General features: G+C 47.2%; 1 protein-coding gene across 1 annotated transcript; it reads left to right on the top strand.

Moving 5' to 3' along the window:
* Positions 1-2,164: 2,164 nt before the first annotated feature.
* Positions 2,165-26,277, top strand: ACTG2 (actin gamma 2, smooth muscle). The gene is made up of 9 exons (XM_045884763.3): positions 2,165-2,286; positions 11,265-11,426; positions 12,459-12,587; positions 18,195-18,305; positions 18,555-18,639; positions 20,306-20,467; positions 21,221-21,412; positions 23,303-23,484; positions 26,059-26,277. The coding sequence occupies exons 2-9, from the start codon at positions 11,301-11,303 to the stop codon at positions 26,200-26,202; spliced, it is 1,131 nt and encodes a 376-aa protein (XP_045740719.1). The 5' UTR covers positions 2,165-2,286; positions 11,265-11,300; the 3' UTR covers positions 26,203-26,277.

Below are 26,277 nucleotides of genomic sequence, written 5' to 3'. Positions count from 1 at the left end.
AAGATTTTATTTATTTATTTGTCAGAGAGAGAGAGAGAGAGCACAAGCAGGGGGAGGGGCAGAGGGAGAGAGAGAAGCAGACCCCCACTGAGCAGGGAGCCTGATGCAGGGCTCTATCCCAGGACCCTGGGATCATGACCTGAGCCGAAGGCAGACGCTTAACCGACTGAGCCACCCAGGCATCCCACGATGCCCCTTTAGATTCCTGATCTGGGTGAGAGAGACTGGCGCCCTATCCCCACCCATGGAGGGAGACTCAGAGGAAGAACACATGACCCGGGCACTAGCTCTTCGTTGCCTTGGCCAGTGAGGACTGACAGCAGTCTGTCCCTGCTGGACAGCTCCCACCTCATCCGCTGCCTTGCATGCCCCACCAGCTAGTGAGGGCTTTTGCAGGGACCTAAAAGGCTCCGGGAAGCTTCCCATGAAGCCTGGAGTTTAGGCTTCACACTAAGCACGCAGGTCAGTTGTCAAAAGATAAGTATACCTCACGATGGCTACAGTGTCCCTTCCCCACGGGGACAATCAGAAGTCCTCATCTAAAGCCTTCCCTAATCTATCCTCTGGTTTCTATCACTCCTTATCCGTACTCCTGTTAATCCTCAATTCATAAGGAAGACAGACCTGCACCAGGCCATTGCTCCAGGCCACCAAAACCATGTAGAACTCCCATGCAGGGTCCCCAGTGTGGGTGCAGTTGTGCCTGTCTGGACAGCTCAAAGCTGAAGGGAAATACCATTTATACCTGGAAAAGAAATCCCACGTGCCCTGTTCACCTGCGGCCCCCCACACAAGCTCCTTAGTCTTGGGCTGAATCACGGGTGGAGGTGGGGGCTTCCCAGGACACCTTAAGCAGATATTCAGTGCATGCTTCTTCTGGTGAAGGATAGGTATCCTGGGCACCCCCGGAGTTTCTGATTCCATCCATCTGGGTGAAGCATGAGAATGTGCATTTCTAACAGGTTAGCAGGTCATGCTGGTGCTGCCTTCCGCTCAGGCTGGGGACCACACTTGGGAATCGCTGGATGGGGCAGAGTCAGGAAAGTCAGTCAGGAAGCCGTGTCAGGACCAGAGTCTGAAGCAGAGCGGGGCTAGCAGGGGTGGAAGGGAGGCTGCAGAGCTGAGGGGCACAAGAGTGGAAACCCTCGGAGGGGAGGGCCACCAGGAAGGGAGCCCAGCTGGTTGCGGAGCATGAGGGAGAGGGAGGGGTTTAGACTGACTTGGAGTTTCTAGCCTGAAGGGCCAAAGGGAAAGACTCTGAGGTAGGGAACCGAGGAGGCACAGTAGTGTTGAGGGGAGGGGACAAAGGTTCAGGTTTGGAAGGTCATCTGGGTGGGGATGTCCAAAAGGCACTTGGTAATTTCAGTCTGGATTAGGCATCAGGTGTGAGGACTGTGGGAATGTGGAGCTGAGAGTACTCGCCACAGAGCTGGTGGCTGATAGTGTGGGGAATGACACAGTAGCCCAGGGAGAGTACACGAATTATGAAAAGAAGAGCAAGAACCACAGGACTGTGGAACATTCTACAAGCTGTGAGTCTTGTTAGGCGTGTTAAGGCAGCTCCCTTGGTCTGTAGTTCCCCAAAATTAGGAACTGGCAGAGGGAATCCAGTAAGGAAAGGAAAATGGCAGGGGACAGTGAAGTTCCAGAGGTGGCTTAAGATGTCCAGGTTGGACTCGGCCCAGCATTTAGAAGCTTGTGTGAGTGGGGCACATGGGATTTCCTTCCCAGCTATAGATGGCAGTTTCCCTTCAGCTTTTAGCTGTCCTGGGCTGGTACCAGACCAGGCACAATGGCATCCACTTTGGGGCACAGCGTGGTTGTCCCAGGCCGACCCCAGGGTGGGGGAGCTGCAGGCAGCAGGGCCTGAGGAGGGAGGTGTGGAGGGAGGAGGCCCACTGCCATTCTTGGTATGGTTCTCTCTCCAGGAGCAGAGCTGCATCTGGCCTCTCTCTGGGCAGCTTATAAGGCCTGGTGTGAGTTTTGTTGATGCAAGTGCAGCAAAAAAGGAACAAATCCGCCAGCACCAGGGCTGTTGCCCCTGGAGTCCTTTTGCATACATTTTTCAAATGATAATTCACTCTACCCAGCCCCCTTCCCCACCCCCCACGGCCGATTTATTGAAAAAACCACCTTATATGGTAATATTGTTAACACACCGTCAGCTGGCCTTTTTAGGGACTCTGTTTAAAGAAGATCCGCCTCTGGGGTTTTATATTGCTCTGGTATTTGTGCCAAAGACACAGCAGCCCTCAGTCCCTGGGAGAAGGACTTCTCGTACAGTCGGTGAGTACTGCACCACTTCTGACAGCCCTTCCTTTCTGGGCCGCCTGGCCCCCTGGGCGCGGGAGGCGCCTCCAGATTGGCCTGGCTTCCGTGACGCTGGCCCAGACCACGCGTGAAGGCATCGGTGGGCAGTGGTGCCTGCAAGCACGCTGCTGCCTTCCGGGAAAAGGCACTTCTGGCCACGGGGTATCCTGGCCAGCCCTTTGCTCGGGGGGGCGGGCGGGATAGAACACCTGTGGCCTCCCTCACCCAGCTCACCAGGGCCGGTGCTCATGTCCCTTGTCATGACTCCGAATGTCTGGGAGGCTGTTTTAGGGGAGCAGATGCTTTGCGGGGAAAACAGCTTCTTCGCGGGGTTTTTGAATCAAAGCCAACAATGGTCTCAGTGTCTGTGAGATGTCTGTGTTGGGAGTAGGAGCGTCTTTTCTTCAGTCCCCTTGTGGGTCTCCCCATCCTCGGCTCCATGCTCAGCTGAGATGGAGAATTTTTTCAATCCCTGAAGGCTCCAGGGTCACTGGGGGATGCGGAAAGTCAGGGCTGGAGCAGGGGCAAGTGTCTTGTGGCATCCAGCAGTTTTAGCTCTGGCAGGAACGCATGAACGAATCTGAGAGCCATCCAATTCATTCTGAAGACACTGAAGCCTAGAGAAGTTAAGTGTTGCCCAAAAGGCTCACAGGCAACTGTGAGACCGCCAGCCAATGCCCTCGTCCACCCTTCCCATCCCCCAACACACACACACACACACACAATTAAGAGGGAAATGAGACCAAGGGGCTGTTTCCACTCTTGTGACCAGAGTCTGCTAACATCTGTTTATGGCTGAGGCAGCTTAGTGCAGTGGTGCAGGCCTTGGAGGCAGACTGCCCAGCTGCCAGAGTTGCTGAGTGACCTCAGTTTTCTCACTTGGGAGTACTCATAATAACATCTACTCGGCAGTGCTGTTGTGGGGATTAAATGAGATGATACATTTACAGGGTGCTCAGCTCAACACTGTCAGGGCCCCGGCCCTGAGTGCTCAAACTTTAAGAATCACCTGAAGGACTTGTTAAAACATAGATTGTCCTATCTTCCAACCCAGATTCTGATTCAGTAGGCTGGAGTGGGGCCAGATAATTTATATTCCCAATAAGTTCCCAGGTGATGCTGAGGCTGCAGGTCTGGGACCACACTTTGTACATGGAGGCTCTAAGCACTTGCTTTTACTATTTGAACAAGTTTAAACTTTGTGGCTAGCCCTTAGGGCCGAAAAGAGACGGAGCTTCCTCTGGTGGAGAGGAAAGGGCACTGGAGAAATTGCAATGAGCAGTGGACAGGTCCGGGACAGGTCTGGGACACCAAATAGGCAGTATGACATCATGACTTGAGGCTAGAGTTCTTTGCTCCTTCCCTTTGTTCATTCCACCAACATTTATTGAGTACTTACTATGTGCCAGGCACTGTTCCTACTCCTTAGGGACAGCGAAGGGGCTTCTGCCCTTACTGGGGAAGATGAACAAACACACAAAGCCCAGGAGGAGCCCTCACCTAGTCCAGGAGTTATCAGGGAAGGCTTCCTGGAGGAAGGGGTACCTGAGCTGGGTCCTGAAGTAGAACTAGTCTCGGTGTCAGGGAAGCATGGTTTTTGGACTGTTTCAGTGTCTCAATTGAATTTAGATTTCAAGGCAGAAAGCATGGAGAACTAAGATCAGAGGGGCAGGCAGGGCGGGATTATGAGGGCTTCATACACTAAAGGATTAAGCAATGGGGGACCACAGGAGGGTGACCGCGAGAGACCTGCCCTTCGAAAGGACTACTCTCTGGCAGCTGTGAGGAGAGTGGACTGGAACCGGACGAGAGCGTTCCCGCGGTGCGCAGGGGGCCTGAGCAGCGGGCCAGGGGTGGCACCGAGGTAGAAATAAGAGAGCCTGACGATTGGTTGGGAGGGAGGTGGGAGGAGTCGGGTGTTGGGCGTGGCCTCCGGGGTGGGCGGTGCGATTCCAGGTGGAGGCTTGTGATGAGGGAGAAGTGCCGGAGGTGGAGTGGAGGTGCCACGGGGTCTGCGGTGCAGATGCCCCGCAGGCAGTTGGTTCTGAGGGTCTGGAGCTCAAGAGAGGGGGTCCGGACTGGAGCGGAGCCGGGAGAGCGAGTGAGAGGCCCAGGTAAAAGACAACAGGCCCAGATTCCTGAGGATCAGAAATACTACTAAACAGAAGTCATTTTTAATTTAATTAATTGTATATCAACCAAGTCAAGACAACATGACGTTGATTAGAGATGCTGCTAGAATTTTTCCACCGAAGGGGTGTTTTTCGTTAAATAATTTTCTCTATGCCAAGCTTTCTAATTGTGTGAATATCTGTGTGTATGCGGATTATTATAGGCGGCTGCTTAATGTCATTTGAACCCCTCACTCCAAAATATTTCTCCAACTATTGCTTGAAGTCTCACCATCTGAGAGGCCTTCCTTTTAGGGCTTAAACTTTGCCCTGAAATGAAAATGTCTTTGGAAGCTGGCATAAATTCAATCATCCCTTCAAAAAGCATTGATTTGTGAAGTGGGTGGGTCAGCTCCTTCCAATATGACAGACTTCATCCTGGGAACAAGTTCTGATGGAGAAGGGTAAGAGAGATCATAAGAACTATTATTTTTGCAGACCTGTACAGCAGGGGTTGGCAAATTTTTTCTGAGGAGGGCCAGATAGTAAATATTTTAGGCTTTGTAAGTCTAAAGGTTTCTGTGGCCACTACTCGAGGCTGCCATCATAGAAATAGCAGCCATAGACAGTATGTACATGAACAGGTGTGGCTGTGTTCCAATAAAACTTTATTTATAGGCACTGAAATTTGAATTTCCTGTAGTTTTCTTCGGTCATAGAATATTATTCTTTGGCTTTTTTTGCAACCATTGAAAAATGTCAAGGGGCGCCTGGCTGGCTCAGTCAGTAGAGCACACGACTCTTGATCTCGGGATCCTGCGTTTGAGCCCCATATTGGGGATGGAGTTTACTTAAAAAAAATAATAAAAATTTAAGAAAAAAGAAAAATATCAAAATCATTCTTAGCTGGTGGGGCGTACAAAAACCAGCATTAGTTTGCCGGCCCCGATTTATAATTTATAGAGCATTTCCATTTCATTTCCATTACTTCATTTGCTCCATCATCCCAGGAGATAGATGTTACCCTTTCCATTTTCCACTTGAGGAAACTGAAGTCCAGAGGGGCAGACGGGGGACTGGGCCATGGGAAGGGGGTACCCTGAGAGAGGAGAAGGGCAAAGAAAGGGGAGCTGGAGGGAACTCTGAAGTCAAATCTTGTCTCCTTCAGAGTGACAGGTTGGGGAGCTAACATCTCTGCCCTCATATTTGCCTGAGGGTGGCCAGGGAGATGAGCAAGTGAACAAATTCCTTGCACTCATTATGTCTTTGGGTTTTGGCCACTTTGAGGGGCGGAGGTAGAGCTGTGTTTGTAACTCTGTGAAGTCTTCTGTGAAGACCAGATGTAGTACGTGCTGAAAGAGCCAGAACAATTTGATTGAATTTCTCAGAGCAGAAAGTGGTTGTGACCCCAGGAAACCACAGTGACTTTGGCTCTGGTTCAGCTGACACGCTCGAGCCTAGCCACAGATTACCAGCAAGCAGCTGAGGAAAGTCTAGAATTTCTCCTGGCGGAGACATTCCAGGAGAGCCTGGCTCCACAGTAGAAGTCTCCTTCCCAGCCAGCGTGGGGACCCATGGAGGCCCCACTCCGGGCCAGCAGCCCCACCCCTGCCTTCACCTCTGTTACTTCTCATTTAGTTCTGACTCCAAAAAAGCAGATTTAAATCCACCTAAAGAACAGCATTGTTGACTTGACAGCTTCAAGTTGCTTTGTGGCTTGTCTCAGCCGCTGCTCTGCTTGGGAAACAAAGTCCGACCCTCTCTTTCTGTGTGGGGGGAGCTCAGGGGGAGACAAAAGGGTTCATTGAAAAGCCAGGCAGGCTCGAACTATAAATCACACCAGAGAGAGATGCTGAGGGGACCCTCGAGGGAGACAGTCCCAGAGGTGCAGCTTTGCCTCTTGGCTACCTTCGAGCTTTTGAGGTTGTTTTCCCCTCACTGTGGACCACCTGCTAGAACAGGGAAGCACAACAGTCTGCTGAGCAGCTTGTGAAGAGAAAGAAAACTGCCCCCGTGTGATTCTAAATCAGGTCCGTGTGAGCGAGCTGTCATGAGACTGGACTGTGGGGACTCAGGGATCCCAGGGGCAGAGCAGACCAGGTCGGGAGGGGGCCACTCAAGTGGTGGGATTGTCACGCAGCATTTACTGAGCACCTACTATGTGCTAGACACCAAGTTAGGTTTGGGGGCTATAAACATAAATCACAGACTATCCACACAAAACACAGATTTAGTCCTGGCATAGGAGGGGTGCAGGGGCTCAGAGAGAGAAATGAACACAGACCCTTTTGTTTAGGGCTTTTGCTGCCAACAGCTCTAGAGAGACAGAGAGGCAGAGGCAAAAACACCAAACATGGAATAGTTAGGACAGATTCACTAAGGTGGTGAGGAAGGTGTAAGCTTCAGGCTTTGGAACCTGTCCTGGTTGATGCCGGCCCTGATTTAGAACCTTTTCCAAGTTCTTCCACTTCTCTGAGACTGGGTTTCCAAATCTGCAAAATAGAAGTAAATATATCTTCCCTTGGGTTTTTTTTTGTGTGTGTGTGTGTGAGAACTAAATAGATAATCTATGTGAAGAGCCCTACATTTTTCAAATTTAAAAATCATTTTTCCAAAAATGGAGACATGGGATATTCTGCTATGTTTCACCTAGCGATGCACCTTGCACCTTTTCTGTTGCATTAAATATTCTGCTCTCTCCATTGTATGAGGGCCTCTGGCAGTTAGTTTACCAACCAATTTATTATGCAACAGCTTCTTCTGTTTCTGATTTTGGTTATTTTAAGCTGTGATAAACTAGCTCTTAGCCTAATCTCTGTACTTGCCCGTGAGTATTCACCAAGGATGAAGAGGGTCCTGAAAGTGCCTTTGTGGAGTCAAAAGACATGTACATTTTTAAGACTTGATAAGTTTTCTCAAGTTCCCCCTCTGAAAAGTAGTACAGTTTGACACTCATGAATGCAAACCCACCTCCGCACACCTTTGCCAGCAAGGGTGGCCCCAAGCACCGGACACAGTAGTCCAGCCAGAGGTGAGGTTGGCTTTTATGCTGGTCAACAGAGTACTGCTAATCGTCCACAAGCCCGCAGGTCCTGCTCACAGAGGCTGAACAAGAGCTCTCACAGTTTGCTCATTTAGACTCACATACAGAACCTTGTATTTACCCTCTTCAATTTAATATTATTTGATTTGGTTCATTGTCTCTGTTTCTTGAGATCTTCTTGGGTTTTGATTCTTCCATGCAACATATTTAGTATTACATTCTCTTCCGGCTCTGGAAATTTATGGGTATGTGCTCCATATTCTCATCCAACATATTTATAAAAATGTGTGACAAAGGACCAAAAGTGGAGCCCTGAGGCCTATCACTGCCTCCAGGTTGATGATGACCCATTAATTGACACCTTTCAGTGACAGTAACTCAGGCAGCTGTAAATGTGCCTAACTGATTGATTGTTCAGCGCACATGGCTTTGTCAACATGGATATCACAGGAGACCTTGTCCAATGCCATGATCAAGTTAAGCTCAATGCCTCCTACCGCCTCCTGCATTCCCAGCCCACAGCGGGAAGGAAAGGGGAGGCTGTCACTCTGCCAACATTTGTTCTTGGTAAACCCTTACTGATTATAAGAAATCACTGCTTCTTTAATAATGCTTTCTTTAACAGTGCCTTCTGGAAACCTGCCTAACTTGCATATCAAGAGTATCTGAGGTTTTAGAAATCTGCTTTCTTTCCCTTTTTGAACATTGGAACAAATTTGCACATCTTCAGTCTTCTGATATCCCTTCATCTTCCACTCTTCTAACATGGTAGGAAGTTAGGGATCTTCTCTGCCATCCAGAAACTGCTCAGACCAGAAACAATATTGTTTTAAGCAGCTAGGTAAAGGTGTTTTCTTTCAGTCTCTACATGGTCACAGACTTTGATTTCCCCTTACCAATGTTTGCTCTGTTTTTGTTCTTCTGCAAGTCGTTCTCCTCGAGATCCATTGATTCACTCATTCATTTTGATGACAAAGGTGTTTTTTTTTTTTAAGATTTTATTCATTTATTTGACAGAGAGAGACACAGCAAGAGAGGAAACACAAGCAGGGGGAACGGGAGAGGGAGAAGCAGGCTTTCCGCCGAGCAGGGAGCCCGATGCGGGGCTCGATCCCAGGACCCTCAGGTCATGACCTGAGCCAAAGGCAGACGTTTAACGACTGAGCCATCCAGGCGCCCCATTGATGACAAAGGTTTAAGAGCCCACTCTGTGCCAGACATTGTGTTGGGCACACTGAGGAATCGCTGGGGAACAGGACAGACCCAGCTCCAGCTTTTGCAGAGCTGCAAACGAGCTGGGATATGCAGAGTTGATCATGGCTTGTGCAAGTCCAAGGTGCTGGGGGCAAAGAAGAGGGGCCGCTGACAGACCGGTGGGCCAGAGGGGCCCCATGAAAATACAGTGTCCATGCAGAGGCCGGGCAGGTGATAGGGGTTAGAGCAGCAAGCAGGTGGGGGGAGGGTGCTCCAGACCCTGCGTCTAAAAGTCCAGCAGGGAGAGAAGAGGACACAGTTCAGAGAATGGAAAGAAAAGTCCACATAGGCAGAGTAAGAAAGTAAAGAGGGGGCAAGGAGGAAGGTGAGCCTGGAGACTCAGGCTGGGCCACACCCTGGGGGGCCGTGTGGTCTGAGTCAGAGAGCTGGGACTTGGATCCACGGCCATGGGGAGTCCTGGGGGGAGCAGGGACAGGCAGAGATGGATTCAGGAAGTCGCAGCGGCCTCTTCCTAGTGTACACTCTGCTTTGAACATAACAGGGAGAGCTCCCTTTGAGCCTTAAAGTTATGTTACGAAGATTCGCTCAGCCTCGACTTGGCCTTTCTGACCTTGTATTCACAGGCCTGTGGCTGTCTCCTCTCCGCTCTGTCCACCTTCAGCGTGAGGCCACAGAGGGGCCAGGGTCACAGGTCTCTGTAGCACTTATCTCCTTCCCACCTGTGGTCAAATATTCTGAATGAAGCTTCCACATGCCTTCCTCCTCGGCAGCCACCTTCCCCTTCCTCTGGACTGCTGAAAATTGGCCTCCCTGAGTCCTCGGCCAGCGCCTTCCCCATTTCCACCCTGTCCCCCCACCCCCACCCCCGGGCTCCCCAGGCTAGGAGGCTTCTGTTTTCTCCGTGGGGAGAGGATTCTTGCCTCCTTCCTCTCAGCCTGCCCTTCCTCCCCGAGGTGCTTCTGCCCTTAGGATTGAACATTTCACCTGTAACTACTGCATCATTTGTCCCTTAATGACATGTTATATTGTTTATTTTTATTATAAACTATACATGAATACAGTGTCTCTTGGAAAAAAATGAAAACATCACAGCTATAAAACCCAGCACCTCCTCTCCCATGCCCCTGCCTCCTCCAGAGGTAATCAAGGGTGATCAGTGGGAGACTTGGTTTTTCAGAACTTTTTGCTATGAGTTCATGTCCACAAAAAGAAAATGATGAAAAATACACAATATTGTTTTGTACTTTAAAAAGAATTCAACGTAGGGGCGCCTGGGTGGCTCAGTCGGTTAAGCGTCTGCCTTCGGCTCAGGTCATGATCCCAGGATCCTGGGATCCCACATTGGGCTCCTTGCTTGGCGGGGAACCTGCTTCTCCCTCTGCCTCTCCCCACTTTTTTTTGTGTACTCTCTCTGTCAAATAAATGAATACAATCTTTAAAAAACTAAAAAGAACTCACATAAATTGTTTTATGTTATGCATTCTACTCTGCAACTTGTTTTGGTCACTCAGTAGAATGGTTTAGAAACCTATCCACCTTAATCCCTGTAGATCTGCCTGGCTCTTCTCTTGACTTCAGTGCAGAATCCCATAATTTGGAATAGTTCCAAGGTTTAAGTTTGTGTGTTTCTTGAGTCAGAGTGCCAGTTTCCCCCACCTTTGCCAACACCTATTGAATCTTAACAGTATGATGGGTGAAAATGGACTTATTTCACTTGTACTTCCCTGATAACTAGTGAGGCTGAGCATCTTTACATAGAGTTGTGGGGTATTTCTATTTCCTTTTCTGTCAATTAGCTGTTCATACCCCTTGTTTTTCTTTGGGCTGTTTCTTTCTTATTGATTTGTAAGTGTTCATTTATTTTGTAAATAACCCTTTGCTATATATACTGCAAATTTTTCAACTCCTTTCCTAAATTTTATGTCTTTAGAGATTCTTTCCGTTGGATTAAAGCTTCATAGTCATTTCAGGCCCCTAAGAGACGGGTGAATTCATTTGCTAAGGGCTGCCATAACAAAGTACCATAGAGTGGGTGGCTTAAACAACACACATTTGTATTTTCACAGTTCTGGGGGTTAGAAGTCCGAGTTCAAGGTGCTGGCAGGGTTGGATTCCTCTGAGGCCTCTCTCCTTGGCCTGCAGATGGCTGCCCTCTTGCTGTGTCTTCACATGGTCTCCCTCTGTGCATGTCTGTGTCCTTATTTCCTCATCCCATAAAGATAGCCATCCTATTAGATTAGTCGTATTGAACACCAGTCATGTTAGATTAATGACTTCATTTTACCTTAAGTACCTCTCTAAAGACCCTATCGCCAAATACAGTCACACTCTGACATACTGGGGGTTAAGACGTCAACATATGCATGTGGGGAACGGGGTGGGGAGGACACAATTCAGCTCATGACAACAGGGTAGAGGGAAGAAGTCCACCAGCCAGGGAGTGGGAGTCCAGGTCCATGCCTGTCCCTCACGGAACTGGGCCCTGGCCGGAGGTAGACAGGACTCAAGCTCCCAAACCAAGAATCCTGTCTCCAACATGATTTTGACAAGTGGCTGACTACTTCTCTTCTCCCCCTGCTCCGCAGGTGCTCCAGCCCCTGGTTCACTTGGCCACGCTCACCATGTGTGAAGAGGAGACCACTGCACTCGTTTGTGACAATGGCTCTGGCCTGTGCAAGGCTGGCTTCGCGGGAGATGATGCGCCCCGGGCCGTCTTCCCCTCTATCGTGGGCCGCCCTCGCCACCAGGTGTGAGCTCATCTGGACCCAAGGCTTTGAGCCACTAGGAGAAAGCGCCGCGTAGTGGACACTGGACTGAGCTCTGTGTGTGTGCACGTGTGTGTGTGTGTGAGTTGTATGAGTGTGTGTGTTGGGGGTGGGGACTCTCTTCTGATCAACTAACAGAGCAAGACCTTTCAAAGAGCAATATCCAGGACCAAACCCAACACACTCCAGGCATGCAGGGATGGTTTAAGTCCGTGAGATTGCTAGGTTTGGAAGAAACTTTTTTTTTTTTAAGATTTTATTTATTTATTTGAGATAGAGAAAGAGAGAAGCAAGAGCAGGAGAGCAGAGAAGGAGAAGCAGTCTCCTTGCTGAGCACGGAGCCTGATGTGAGGCTCGATCCCAGGACCCTGGGATCATGACCTGAGCTGAAGGCAGATGCTCAACCAACTGAGCCACCCAGGCATCCCTGGAAGAAACTTTTTAAAATACATGCAAGTAAACAAGACCCTTGCCTTTAAGAAATGTATACTCTGTGAACTAACTTGAGATCACAGTCTAGCATAGAGACAAAAGACTTCACCATGGGGAGTGCAAAGGAGGGAGAGATTAAGTCTGAGTGGAGGGACCTGGGAAGAAGAGGCTTTGTAGAAAAGGGATACCTGGGGATGAGGATCTCCACATATGGGGGGGGGGGAGAGCAAGAGCCAAGATTTGGAGACGTTATGCGAGCAGAGGGTATTTGAGGAGGACAAGTACAAGTCCTGTGTGTGTGAAGTAAGGAAGAAGTGAATGGAAGGCCCCACTCTCTTAGAAAATGATGTCATCTTAGGAGAGAGAAGAGAGCTGAGCCCACAGGAAAGTTTCCACCTTCTCTCCCCGCTGCCTTCACAGTCATGGGTGTCTGCCTCACCCTTGTCTCTTTCTGTCCTGTCTCCAGGGAAGACGGATATCTGTCCTATCTGTATCCTTCTTCAGAGACCCTCTAATTCCTGGATCCCCCTAAGTGGAGCCCTCAGCCAACTCACTTCTCCTTCCTTGTCTTTTGCTTTGCAGGGTGTCATGGTGGGAATGGGCCAGAAAGACAGCTACGTTGGGGATGAGGCTCAGAGCAAACGAGGGATCCTAACTCTCAAGTACCCCATTGAGCACGGCATCATCACCAACTGGGACGACATGGAAAAGGTATTGGTGGACCCCCCTTTTAGTATAATAATGCATCATCATGACCCTCATCTTCCCCAGGCCTCTGCCCTGTCAACTGCCTCTAAAATGTGTCTCACGTCCTTCTTTCCTTCCTGTCCATCCGCATGGCTACTCTCCATGGGGCTGCCAACAGCTCTCATTGGACGGTTGCAATGGCGTCCTGATTTCCTTGTCTCCTGCCTCACCATCCAGTGAATTCTCTATGCTGCCGCAAAGCTTGTCTTTCTAGAAACAGATCGTGTCACTCACCCCCCTGGGAATCTTCTGTAGCTCCTCATTAGCTGGCAGTAGGTCCCTAACTCCCTGTCTGGCATCGGAGGGCCTGTCCCACCCAATGCCCAGCTTCATCCTCACAAGCAGCTCCCGCCGGAGAAGGGCTTGAGGCCACGGCTGCCTCTACAGTGCAAACAGCTTCTCTCCTTTCACTTCCCCTGCAGGACCTCAGGTAGGCACATCGATGCCAGGTTGTTATGCTGATTCTCTAATGAAAATTCTAAGTAGGACTCTCTAGGGGTTTCTAGAAGCTTGTGTGTGTGCAAGAAAATGCAGGGGGGGGGCAATTTTTAAATGGTAGCTGGTGATCAACAAAATGATGTGTGTGCTAATAAAGCCCTCCTGATAGTCTTTTGCTAAATTCTGCTGACATTTGTGTGAGAGTCCTTGTTTCTGCAAGGAGTGCCTTTTGAAGGATAATAGAGTGCTTATCGAACAGACCGCAACCAGAAATAAAGAATGTTGCTGTGAAATCTGTAATGCACCCTGCTTTTCTCTAAATCCCAGACTCAGTCACTCTGGGTGTGAGATAGACAGAATACCGTAGCTTTCGCTTCGCATCATGGAGTGGCTAAGAGCACAGATCCCCGAGTCAGGGGCACGGAGATCTGCGAGTGAGTCCTTTCTTCTGAGCCGTTTGTGCAGATAAAAATACTTTTTTCATTAGGTTGCTTTGGAAATTGAATTTGGTACTCAGTATCATCCCAAGGCATGCCACATACTTCATGCTCAATAAATAGCATATATTATTCATATAGATCTAACAGTATCTAATTCAAAAACAGACAAAATATTTTAGTATATATTTTAGCACAGTAGTAACAATGTATGAACTCTTTATTTTTTAAAATATATTTTATTTATTTTAAAGATTTTATTTATTTATTTGAGAGAGAGAGAGAAAGCATGAACTTTCACCGCTCTGCTGTGGGGGGGGGGGGGCAAAGGGAGAAACAGACCACCCCCTCCCCCCCCACAGCAGAGCGGGGAGCTGGACGTGGGACTTGATCCCAGGACCCTGGGATTATGACTAGAGCTGAAGGCAGACGCCTAATGGACTGAGCCACCCAGGTGCCCCATGTGTGGACTCTTTAAAGAAATTCCTAAAAATATATTATGTGCCTATGGCACCTGGGTGGCTCAGGTGGTTAAGCATCTGACTCTTCATCTCCACTCAGGTCAGGATCTCAGGTCATGATCTCAGGATCATGAGATCGAGCCCCTCCTGGGGCTCCACGCTGGGTGTGGAGCCTGCTTAAGATTCTCTCTCTCCCTCTGCCCCTTCCCCCACCTCAAGTGCTCAAATGTGTGTGCATTCTCTCTCTCTCTCTAAATATATATATATGTATCTGTATATATATATACACATACACATATATATATTTATGTATACTATGTGCTTTAAAGAAAACCACTATAGGGGAAAGCTGTCAAATCTTCTCAAAATAATTTTTAGGCTCATTGCCATTCCAGTAAAAAAACTCACAATTTTTAAAATTGTATATATTTAAGGTGTGACCTGATGACCTGATATACGTTTATATGTGTAAGAGTCACCACATTCAAGTTCATTAATGTATCTATCACCTCACATAGTTACTTTTTTTCTTGTACTGAGAACACTTAAGATTTACCCTCTTAGCAAATTTCAAATACACCATGCTATACATTAAGTCGTCAGAATATATTCATCCTGCATAGCTGAGACTTTGTATCCCTTGACCAATATCTCACTATCTCCCCTCCCCCCAGGTCTTGGTAAATACCATCCTATTTTCTGCTTCTGTGAATTCAAATTTTAAAAAAAATCAATTTTTAATTCTGCAAAATAATCATAAGGTATGTCTGGAGAAATAAGGCAAAATTTATGAGAACAAAATGAGTGAAAAAAACTATGAGAGGAGACTTGCCATACCCACATATTAAAATATAGTTATAAAAATTAAAACAGGTTGGGTGCGCCTGGATAGCTCAGTCGTTGGGCGTCTGCCTTCGGCTCAGGTCATGATCTCAGGGTCCTGGGATCGAGCCCCGCATTGGGCTCTCTGCTTGGTGGGAAGCCTGCTTCTCCTTCTCCCACTCCCCCTGCTTGTGTTCCCTCTCTCGCTGTGTCCCTCTGTGTCAAATAAATAAATAAAAATCTTAAAAAAAAAATTAAAACAGTTTGGTATCAGCACAAAAGTAAGGAGGAAATACATGATAAATGAAACTTGAACACCAACGGGAGAAAAGGATTATTCAGGGAATTATTCCAGGACAACTGATGAGTTATTTTAGGGATAGGGAGTCTTCATTGCCTTTACCTCATACCATTTCACCAAACACATATCAGTTGAATATAAAAGTTAAATATAAAAATTCAAATGGTAAAAAAAAATACAATATAGTAAGCATGAGCATTCATCAAATTTCTGGTGAAAGAAGTCTTAAAGGAAAAGATAACAAATGTGATTTCTTAAAAATCATGACTTCCAGTATGTGAAAAAAAATAACCAAATTCAAAAGACAAACAACAAATTGCAAAAAAATTCATGAGTGAAATGAAGGTTAACATAAACAGGTAGTGTAAATTGATCATTAAAAATACAAAGTCTTCACCAGACAAATAAACAAAGGATATGATCAGATAATTTGCCAAATGGAAATTATAAAAAGTTGCAAATCTGAAAAAACTTAAACTCATTTGAAAGAAATGTAAATTTTCAAAGGGAAACAACGTTTCCCTATCAAATTATTTCATATATTAAAAGCAAGAGCCCTGAATGCAGGTAAGGGTAAAACAGGCTTTCTTATTCCGGAGTAAAGAGTAATTTAACCTCTTTGTCGGTGATAGAAATCAGAAAGTCTTCCAATCGCCATGCTCTTTAGCCTAGTAATTCCACTTTAAAAATTATTTTCTTCGGAAACGTCCTGAATAGAAAAAAGAAAATGTAATATGCACAAAGATAACTATGACAGGATTATTTATAAACAAAAATCGAAGATACTGTTGATAGTAATATGAGTAAATACATGATGGTATATGATGAAATGTGTAGCATTAAAAATAAATGTTCAATTTATTAAACATAAATATTTACTATGGAGAAGGAATTTTTTTAAAGATTTTATTTGAGAGAGAGAGAGTGAGCGAGAGAGCACAAGTGGAGGGATGGGGAGAGGGAGAAGGAGACTCCCTGCTGAGCAGGGAGCCTGACCCAGTACTCAATCCCAGGACCCTGGGGTCATGCTCTGAGCTGAAGGCAGATGCTTAACCAACTGAGCCACCCAGGCGCCCTGGAAAAGGAAATCTTTATGTTACACTAACTGAAAAGTGGCAGGAAACAAAATTGAATGTAAAAGTATAAAAATAGCATAATAAATAAATACAAGCATATGAAATAATAAATGGTGATAGAAATAAATTTGAAAATACTTAAAGGTGAAAGGTTAGTAAGAAGAAAAAGCCAAAATGTTAACTATTTATTACTAGGTGATGGAAATGTGGGAGATTTTTACTCCTTTTAAAAATATTTTTCGGGGCGCCTGGGTGGCTCAGTTGGTTAAGCGACTGCCTTCGGCTCAGGTCATGATCCTGGAGTCCCTGGATCAAGTCCCGCATCGGGCTCCCGGCTCAGCAGGAAGCCTGCTTCTCCCTCTCCCACTCCCCCTGCTTGTGTTCCCTTTCTTGCTGTCTCTCTCTCTGTCAAATAAATAAATAAAATCTTTAAAATATATATATATATTTTTTTCTAATTTAAAATTATCAACACCTTTCACTTTTAAAGCTCTAAAAAGTGAAATGAAATGTAGTGCAGGTATTTGGGCCCAACGCCTAAGATTCTGGTTCACGGGTCCGGGATACAGCCTGGGGGCCTGCACCTATGACAGTCATCCCAGGTGATTCTGGTACAAAGCATCTGGGGCCCACATTTGAAGAAGTTCTGCCATCACTCAATTAGGATTAATTGCCATTCACATCTCCTGTGAAACTTTCACAGACAGGACCTCTGCTTGCGCCATTTTCTCTGCCTCCGATGCCCTTCTCAGCTGCTGGAGACCCTCCTTTGCCTACAGAGCCCACTCCAACCCCCCAGATAATGAACTGCCTCTTCTTTTACTCAAAATGTGAATGTGTCTTTGTATGTTGTCTTCTTGGGTGTTTTTCTCCCCTCCGGACTTTGAAACCAAGAGCAAGGGGCCATATCTGATTCATACCTGCCCTCATCACAGCTGGCACCATCCTCGCCCAAAGCCAGGAGCCCAGAAATATATGGGTACAACGGAGGCAGATGATCCTATGCCCCACCTCTGAGGAAATCAGAGCCCTATGTCCCTGCCACTTTGCTGAATCCCTCTGAAATACAGACTCCTGTTGGGTCATCTTGGATCACTGGACACAGTGGGAAGAAATTACTTCCTCTAAAGCAGTGATTCTCAACAGGAGCAATTTGGCCTCCTGAGGGGGGAAGAGTTGGTGATGTCTGGAGACATTTTTGCTTGTCATTGCTGGAGAGGTGCTACTGGTATCTAGTGGGTGGAGGCCAGGAACGCCAAACATCCTAGAATGCACAGGGCAGCCCCCCACATCGCAGAATTATCCAACTTCAAAGTGTCAAAGTGCTGAGGTTGGGAAACCCTGCCCTAAAGCACTGGTCTGGCCAGTAATGAACAGCAACAGTTCAAGCATACCTGTCCGGTTCCCAACAGGAGACAGTATACCCTCAGTGGGTGTTTTGAAATTAAGAAAGGACTACTTAGAGAGGTGTGAGCAGAGTTATGGAACCAGAAAGGGAAGTTGAGGCACCCAAGTACTAGGGACAGCCTGAAGGATGGGGGTGAGGGAACGTCACTACAGCTGGAAGAGGGGCCATCCAATAGGAGCAGGGCTCACGGAGGGCCACACCATTGCTTGGAGAATTGCTTGACCTCTCTCCCTCTTCCCACCCTCCAGCCTCTTGCTGGTGACTTCCATCAGCCAAACATAGCCAGAAGCCAGGAAGCAATGAAATACTGAGAGATACAATTGGCCTGGCCCCCCAGGGCAGAAAGTGGGGAGAGACAGAAGAAGGGAAAAGACGGGGAAGTTCAAATAGAAGTAATCAATATGCTAAGTATATCGGCCCCAGGTCTGAGTCCTGTCTGGGGCCCTGTTGAAAAGGAACATAATCTCTAAAGGTCAAGCAGAAATTCCCAGCACTCCGCTCCGGAGGAGGTCTCTTCTCTAGAACCCAGCCTGTGCTGTGGACATTGTGTCATGCTCCCCCATCATGAGCATGCCAATTGGAATTTTCTAGGAATCTCCTTGGCTCATTTGACTTTTGTCTCAACCAGATCTGGCACCACTCATTCTACAATGAGCTGCGGGTAGCACCTGAGGAACACCCCACCCTGCTGACAGAGGCCCCCCTAAATCCCAAGGCCAACAGGGAGAAGATGACCCAGGTAAGAGACCAGGAGCTCTTAAACATGGGTACAAGAATGCAGCATGGATCCCTTCTCTCTTTCATGCATCAGTACAACAACAATTTTTGAGGACATGCTATGTATGTAGTCTATGCCAGGCCCTGTGGGAGGTGGGAGCGGGGTAAAAAGGCACAGCCCTTGCCCTTAATAAGGTCACAAACCATCCTGGGGGCCAAGAGGTGCTGTGATTTCTGCCAGATCATCCTTTATCCTGCATTGTCCTTTCAGATCATGTTTGAGACCTTCAACGTCCCTGCCATGTACGTCGCCATTCAAGCTGTGCTCTCTCTCTATGCTTCTGGCCGCACAACAGGTGAGCAGCCTGTAATCTGATCCCTTCCTGACTCTGGGGGGCAGAAGGGAAAGCTGGACTCCTGCAGAGGTTCCCGCTTAGGAGAATCAAAGGGACGGCCAAAGTCCACGGAAAACCCTGCATAGGGGTAACAGAAGGGAAGCCCATGTGGAATGCATTCAGGTCTACCCGGTAGAGCTGGCAAGAATTGATATGAGCAAAGCATGACTGGTACATCCAGCAGTATATATATATAAGCTCAGTCCCCAAGCTTACACACACTTTCCAACAATACTGGGATGTTTCTGCTCATGAACCTGTGATGGTGGCTATATATGTGCCCTTGGTATGGAAAGGTGCTCAGGGAAACAGAGGGAACTTCAAGATAAAGCAATTTCTAATGGGGACTTGACAGCTTCCATGAACATAGTTTAACATTCATTCATTCAAGTATTCATTATTCATTCATTCATCAGATATTTTTCCATTACTCCCTACCATGTGCCAAAGACTGCGCAGGCCATGGGCACACACTGACAAGCAAGACAACCCTACCATCAGAGAGCTAACAGTCTAGTGGGCAGGGGCAAACACAAAAGGTAATTTCACTGCTGGTGACAAGGACAGTGATGGGGAATGTATGATGGTTCTATAATTTACTTATTTGTTTTACCATTTCTCTACTGCTGGACTTTATGGTTGTCTCCAGTTTTTTACTTTTTTTTTTTTTTAAGATTTTATTTGAGAGAGAGAATGAGAGAGAGAGAGAGAGAGCACATGAGAGGGGGGAGGGTCAGAGGGAGAAGCTGACTCCCTGCCGAGCAGGGAGCCCGATGCGGGACCCGATCCAGGGACTCCAGGATCATGACCTGAGCCGAAGGCAGTCGCTTAACCAACTGAGCCACCCAGGTGCCCCAGTTTTTTACTTTTTATTATAAAATATGCTGTGATCAGCATCCTTGTACAAGTATAAGCTACTGGTCCCTGGATATTTATTTTGCATCTGGCCTTTACTGAGCCATGTCTCAGTTGATTCTCTTGGGTCTTCTAAGTATACAGCCTCATCATCTGCAAACAATGACAATTCTATTTCTTTTGATAATACCTCTTTTTCTATTTTCTGTCATATTGCATTGGCTAGAACATCTAGGACAATATTAAATATTACAACAATAATATTATACTGTTTCTCCATCAATTATGATATGGCTGTTGGATTGAGAGAGATTTATTATCATGTTGAAAAGCTCATTTCCCTCCATGGTTTAAGTTTCATCAGTAGAGAATGTTAATTTTTTTTTCAAATTGGCTGGTTTTTATAGTCCCTTCCAGATCTAACATTCTCCATGCATGTGCATATGTGTTAGTTTAATGCCAGAAGGATATGCAAATTATCCAGCCTCCCTTAAAGAATGGGCAACTGAGATGCACATTGACAAATACGCGGTACTGTGAAAGTGTTTTAAGGAGTACAAGAAGGGAAGATGTTTTACTTGCCTTCCAGAAGGCTGCAGTCTCATTTGGGAGAATAAATGATGTACACAAAAAATATTAGTGATGATCCTTAAGGTGGGTGAATTTTCTCAGCTGCTAGAGAAAAATATGGTAGTTGAAGACCATTTAGCAACTGGTGCCAGAAAGATGAAAGACAAGAAGTTTTCATAGGTCCTATCCCCTCTCTCCATAGGCATCGTGCTGGATTCAGGGGATGGCGTCACCCACAATGTCCCCATCTATGAGGGCTATGCACTGCCCCATGCCATCATGCGCCTTGACCTGGCTGGCCGTGACCTCACTGACTACCTCATGAAGATCCTCACAGAGAGAGGCTATTCCTTTGTGACCACAGGTATCCAGCCCCTTTCCTGATTCTGACTTCAGCTCAAACCAAATCTGCTAGGACCAGATGTTCTCTGATGAAAAGTCTGTGGCCCCCTGTCCTCAAACTCTCTTGAGATAGATGGGGAGGATTTTGGGCTGGGGGCTGGGCCTTAGGATAGTCAAGGCTGCCTTACTTATGGAGGAAGTTTCCCAACTGAGATGCTCTCGGGATGGGGACAAGACCTCCTTAAGTGCCCTTTCACAGCATTCCCTCCTTCCCCAGGGACCTGCTATCTCTGTCCATGTCTGCACCAGGATCCAAGTTGGTTTTTATAGGGTTAAATGGTAGTAAAAATCTGATGATGCATTTTGTAACCGAAGGGCATTTATGGTTTGTCTGAGGACACATGGAATAAATAAGGTCTGAATTTCTAAGGAGAAGTTGTCATGCCTCAGTGCCCACCCCAGGCAAGGGATTTTAGGCAGGGGCTTTCCTAGATTCTGTAAGATCACAACAAATCCTCCATCTATACCGGAAATGTGTCCTGTAAGGCCCTCAGGAAGGCCTGTAGCTTTGTCAGGGCAGAGACAGCAAGGAGAAAAACCCATGCAAAGTTTTGCCTGGGAATCAAGATTTTGAACTTGCACTTTAGGAAGAGGAATGAAAAATTAACATTTGTCCTAAAAATGAACCCAGAGTAGAAGAGGTTTTCATGGAGATAAAAATAGGACAAACTAACAGAACAGAGTATCTACTTTCTGTCATTTCTACTCTTTCTAGCTGAGCGAGAAATCGTGCGAGACATCAAGGAGAAGCTGTGCTATGTGGCCCTGGACTTTGAGAACGAGATGGCCACGGCAGCCTCCTCTTCCTCCCTGGAGAAGAGTTATGAGCTGCCAGATGGGCAGGTCATCACCATTGGCAACGAGCGCTTCCGCTGCCCCGAGACCCTCTTCCAGCCTTCCTTCATTGGTGAGGTGCTGCCTACTGTCCCTGCTAATTGGGAGGGGAGGGGAGAGGTATGGAGGGAGAAACACCAGGAGTCATGCACACTTTGTTTATAATTTATACACAGCCCATATTTTTCCAGGAAGGGCCAAAAACACATCAACAATACAATCAGATAAAATCTATTTATTTTTAAGATTTTATTTTCTTAAGTAAGTTCTACACCCAGCATGGGGCTTGAACTCACAACCCCAAGATCAAGTGTCACATGGTCTACTGACTGAGCCAGACAGGCACCCCCGCTAAAATCTAATTTAAAATAAAAGGATAGGGAAATCAAAATAAAAGAAAAGCAGAATAGGGAATATAACATAAACTAAGAATAAGGTTAATACACAAAACACTTCTTGGATCACTCAACATTTAGGTCACTGGGGCCAAAACCCACAGCGGTAAGCAGGATGGGTATGGGGTCAGACCTGGCCTCAGGTCCTGATTCTTCCCCTTTAAAGCCTGTCACTTTGGACGTGTTGTCTTCTTCAAACCTCAGTTTTCTCATCTATAAAGTGGAAATGATGATTGGTGCCAACTAGATAGGGTTGCAACAAAGATTAAATAAGAGAAGATTTAGTACAAGGACAATTGCTTTCTTGAGGAGTGTATAGGTATAGTTGGGCCTGCAAACAAATGTTAATAGACAGTGTAGTAGTTCATAGCAGCTGTGCAAAGTGATATAAGCCTAAGAAATCAGGAAAGGCTTCTTAGGGAAGGCCAACATTTGAACAGAATCTTGAAGAATGAGTATCATTTGAGGGTATCTGGGGACGGAAGGAGTGCAGGATAGGGAATGGCATACGAGGCAGATGGAAGGGTCCATATAAAGACATGGAGGTGTGAAAGGTCGTGGTCAGCCTGGGACACGATGGCAGAAATGTGGTGGGTGTGTGTGTGTGTTTGCACACAGGGGAAACTGGAGAGAGTGGCTGGACCACACCAAGAGCATAGTGGTTAATCGTATCAGCAATGAGATCCCTGAAAGTTTTTAGGCAGTAGTGTAGCAAGGTCAGGTTTGTATTTTAGGAAGGTTCCTCTAACCTCAGTGTGAAATTATGTCACATGGAGGAAAGACTAGAGGTGGGGGAGGCCAGGAAGGTGGGCATGAGCTGGTTTGGCATGCAGGCCTTTTACTGTGGAAGGCCCTGGGGCCAGGCTAAGGTAGCTAGATGTAACCTGTAGATAAGGGGGGGGGGCTGTCAATAGATGACGTGGTGGGTAGATCCATGCAATAGAATATTTTTTTACAATAAAAGAGATTAACACACCGACACACGGTCTAACATTAATGGACCTTGAAAACATTAGGTGAAATGTGAACATTAACATACCGTTAAGTGAAAGGCACCAGACACAAAAGGCTACATATTGTAGGATTCCATTTATATGAAATGTCCAAAACAGGCCAATCTATAGAGATAGAAAATAAATTAGTGATCACCTAGGGCTGGGGAAGGGGGGAAGGGGAAGTTCGCAGTGTCTGCTAATGGGTACAGAGTTTCTTTTTGGGGTGTTACAAATGTTCTAAAATTAGATTTTGGCAATGGTTGCACAATCCATGAAACTACTAAAAATTACTGGACTTTAAAAGGATGAATATTATGATATATGAATTATAACTCAATAAAGCTTGGAAAAAGATGACTCATTGAAAGTGTTCCCTTAGAAATATACCCTCGCTGATCAGTGTGAAAGATCAATCAGAACAGGAGGAACCAAAAGCCAGTTAGAGGTCTGATCCTATAATCCGTTTGGGAGGTGATTAAGGGTCTGAACTAAGACAGAAGGATCACTTGAGGAGCTGGAGGTGTGGGTGTTTATGAATTAACAGGTGTTGATTGATACTATGACCTGCACTAGGCATGGAGTCCGCCGGGATTCATGAAACCACCTACAATTCCATCATGAAGTGTGACATCGACATCCGCAAGGACTTATATGCCAACAATGTCCTCTCGGGGGGCACTACCATGTACCCTGGCATTGCTGACAGGATGCAGAAGGAGATCACAGCCCTGGCCCCCAGCACCATGAAGATCAAGGTGGGTTCTGCCCCAGTTCCCTCCATTCTGTTCTTTGGACAAACACTTGCCTACCTGGGAAATGCTCCAAGTCAGTCTGCCGGGCCCGTAGATTGGTGGTCTCCTGGTCTAGGACAGATTTCATCTCGGGGGATTATGTTCCTTGGGAACTGATGAGCTGGAGACATGTTTAGCATGAGATCTCAAATGTAATCATATGATGTCCTATGAGAAGGTGGTGAAAGAATTTGGGATGAAGGGAATATCGAGGGGGTTGAGGATACAATCAGGAGGAGGGAAATAGAGGGGAAGAAAAGAAGGAAGCAACACTACAGCATCTTTAGACTTTAAAATGGATATGGGTGTTACCTCAGAGGAGGATGAAAGTTACAGAGAGAAAGTTTGGCATGGGGCAGGCTGCTGGTTCAAACTCACAGGGGTATCACTTGATTCCTGGACAGCCTGTGATCTGTTGTCTGCTCTTGGCTCACGTCCTCCCCACGCAGCTGCTCACCAAGGCAGCTCACCTCACAAGCCTCGTCAGAATGGAGGCCCACTTGTCTTCCGCCTCTCTCCAGCCTCTGGTCACCAAGCAACCATACGGAGCTTTTATTTATTTATTTATTTTAAGATTTTATTCATTCATTTGACAGAGAGAGAGAGCACAAGCAGGGGAATGGCAGGCAGAGGGAGAAGCAGGCTCCCCACTGAGCAGGGAGCCCAACGTGGGGCTCGATCCCAGGACCCTGGGACCATGACCCGAGCCAAAGGCACAGGCCCAACCAACTGAGCCCCACAGGCACCCCATACAGAGCTTTTTAGGGCTTCTAGGAATTTTGCTGCTAGCAGGTTTAGAAAAGGAGTTGGGAATCGAATAGAGATAACAAATAGGTTGAAAGTTACAAAGTCTCACCATAAAGTTGGTCTCTGGGAGTTGGCTTCATCTGAGGGAGTGCATATTATAAGAAACTTTTTCACAAAGGAAGGCTGCCCCGGGCCTTCCCCCTGCCTAGCAGATGGTGCTCAGCAAAGGCAAGCAGAGCAGGTTACCAGAAAACAGGTGGGAGCCTGCGGGCCCTTCTCACCCAGATTCACTGGAGCAGCATGGCAGGGCATGGCGCCAGGCCCGAGGCAGGGGCTTTTTACCAGGACCATTGACCACATCTTGCCTCACCCCCAGATTCTGGCTCACCACATCAGGGGGGCCCCCATCACCTATACTGATAAACAAACCCCAGCGTTTTGATGCATATCCCGATTTGTGAGCCACTGCCCTGAGTTTAACAACGTGTGCCCGTCTTTAAGGAGTTTAGAATCTAATCAGTGCACGTGCTCACTGAGAGGGCAACGTAAATAAGACATGAGGAGGGGAAAGGGCACTTGAGGCAGGGGAAGTAGAGCAAGCAAAGGTGCCCCAGTGGGTATGTGTGTGCATACGAACAGCCCAGCCAAACGGGACAGCCGGATTTGTGTAGAAGAACTGGGGAGATAAGACAGGTGTTGAAGATATGGAAGAAGAGCGGTGATGTGGGGTGGCATTGAGACGGGGGACCCCAGCCCAGGGAAGCCCAGACTCTTCTCACAACCAGAGCTGTACAGCAATAACGTGGCTGGGCTGGTCCTTGAGGTATCAGTCCAAAGAGTAACCAAGTGCCTTTGTCTGACTGAATAAAAAGATAACTTCTCAAGACTCTTCTTCTTCTGCAAGTCCATGATCTCCACAATTTAGGAAAGATGTAGAGAGGGTCTAAGGAGACAAAAACAATCAATTCAGTGTCTGGTTTATTCTGGCCCTGAATCCTTAGACCCTTTAGTAGCTGTCCCTCTGGATCCACTTGTAGGTGGAGTTCAAAGTTGTTTGACAGGACAACCAACTTCTAGAGGCTAAGCTCAGGACTCGTCAGCTACCAGTGGCTATTGACAGATGAAGCTCCACACAGGGTCTGAGTGCGCTGGCTGACTCGGGATTGGAAGAAGCCCAGCCTCAGCTGCGCCTGCATCCAAACTCCAGGCAAGAACAGAGCGGCACTTTCCCTATAGATGTTTGTATTGGTCATCTATTGCTGAGGAACAAGCAACTATGAAATCTCAGGGACATAATAAGTATTTTGTGCGTGTGCGTCTGCAGGTCAGTGGGAGTCAGCTGATCTAAGTCAGGCCTGGCTCAGCAGCTCTGCGGGTCTAGCCAGCTCAGGTCGGGTCTGTAGCTTTCATGCTGGGGCCCAGGCTGAAGGGCCAGCAGCTTCTCTAGGGAAGCCCTTCTCATCAGGATGGCAGAGGCTTAGCTGCAGGCCTGAGGCACATATCAAGCTCCTGTTTGTGTCACGTCTGCTAACGTCACATTGGTCAAAGCAAATACAGGGCCCAGCCCAAAGTCACAGGGCGAAACAGTGCATCCTTCCCATGGGGGGAGGACGAGGGCGAGAGTAAAGATTTGAGCAACAATCTAATCTAACACAAGGTTTACCCTGTTTGTTTCTGACCTGGAGGCTGTCCTTATCTGGGGCAGCCCGGCACTGTGATGAGATGATCTCCTGGACCACCTCCCTATTCCCTTGGGTGCTAATTATGATTCACCACATTTATTCTTTGCAGATTATTGCTCCCCCAGAGCGGAAGTACTCGGTCTGGATTGGAGGCTCCATCCTGGCTTCTCTCTCCACCTTTCAGCAGATGTGGATCAGCAAGCCTGAGTATGATGAGGCAGGGCCCTCCATTGTCCACAGGAAGTGCTTCTAAAGTCAGAACAGATTCTCTGGGGATCCCCAGAGACTGCTCTTACCAATCATGAAACATTAAAACCTGCAAGCCTTA

Source organism: Mirounga angustirostris, unplaced genomic scaffold, assembly GCF_029215605.1.
Source record: "Mirounga angustirostris isolate CCGP_5_RB_7025 unplaced genomic scaffold, mMirAng1.0.hap1 SCAF_10, whole genome shotgun sequence".
Lineage (NCBI taxonomy): Eukaryota > Metazoa > Chordata > Mammalia > Carnivora > Phocidae > Mirounga > Mirounga angustirostris.
Note: the sequence above shows the minus strand (reverse complement) of the source record. Positions and strands in the feature narration are given on the sequence as shown.

Bases quoted from the DNA above. Each gene is read 5' to 3' on its own strand.
- ACTG2 (XM_045884763.3), top strand. From the start codon at position 11,301: ATGTGTGAAGAGGAGACCACTGCACTCGTTTGTGACAATGGCTCTGGC. The intron at 21,413-23,302 runs GTGAGGTGCTGC...GACCTGCACTAG, and splicing joins CTTCCAGCCTTCCTTCATTG to GCATGGAGTCCGCCGGGATT. The intron at 23,485-26,058 runs GTGGGTTCTGCC...TATTCTTTGCAG, and splicing joins CCAGCACCATGAAGATCAAG to ATTATTGCTCCCCCAGAGCG.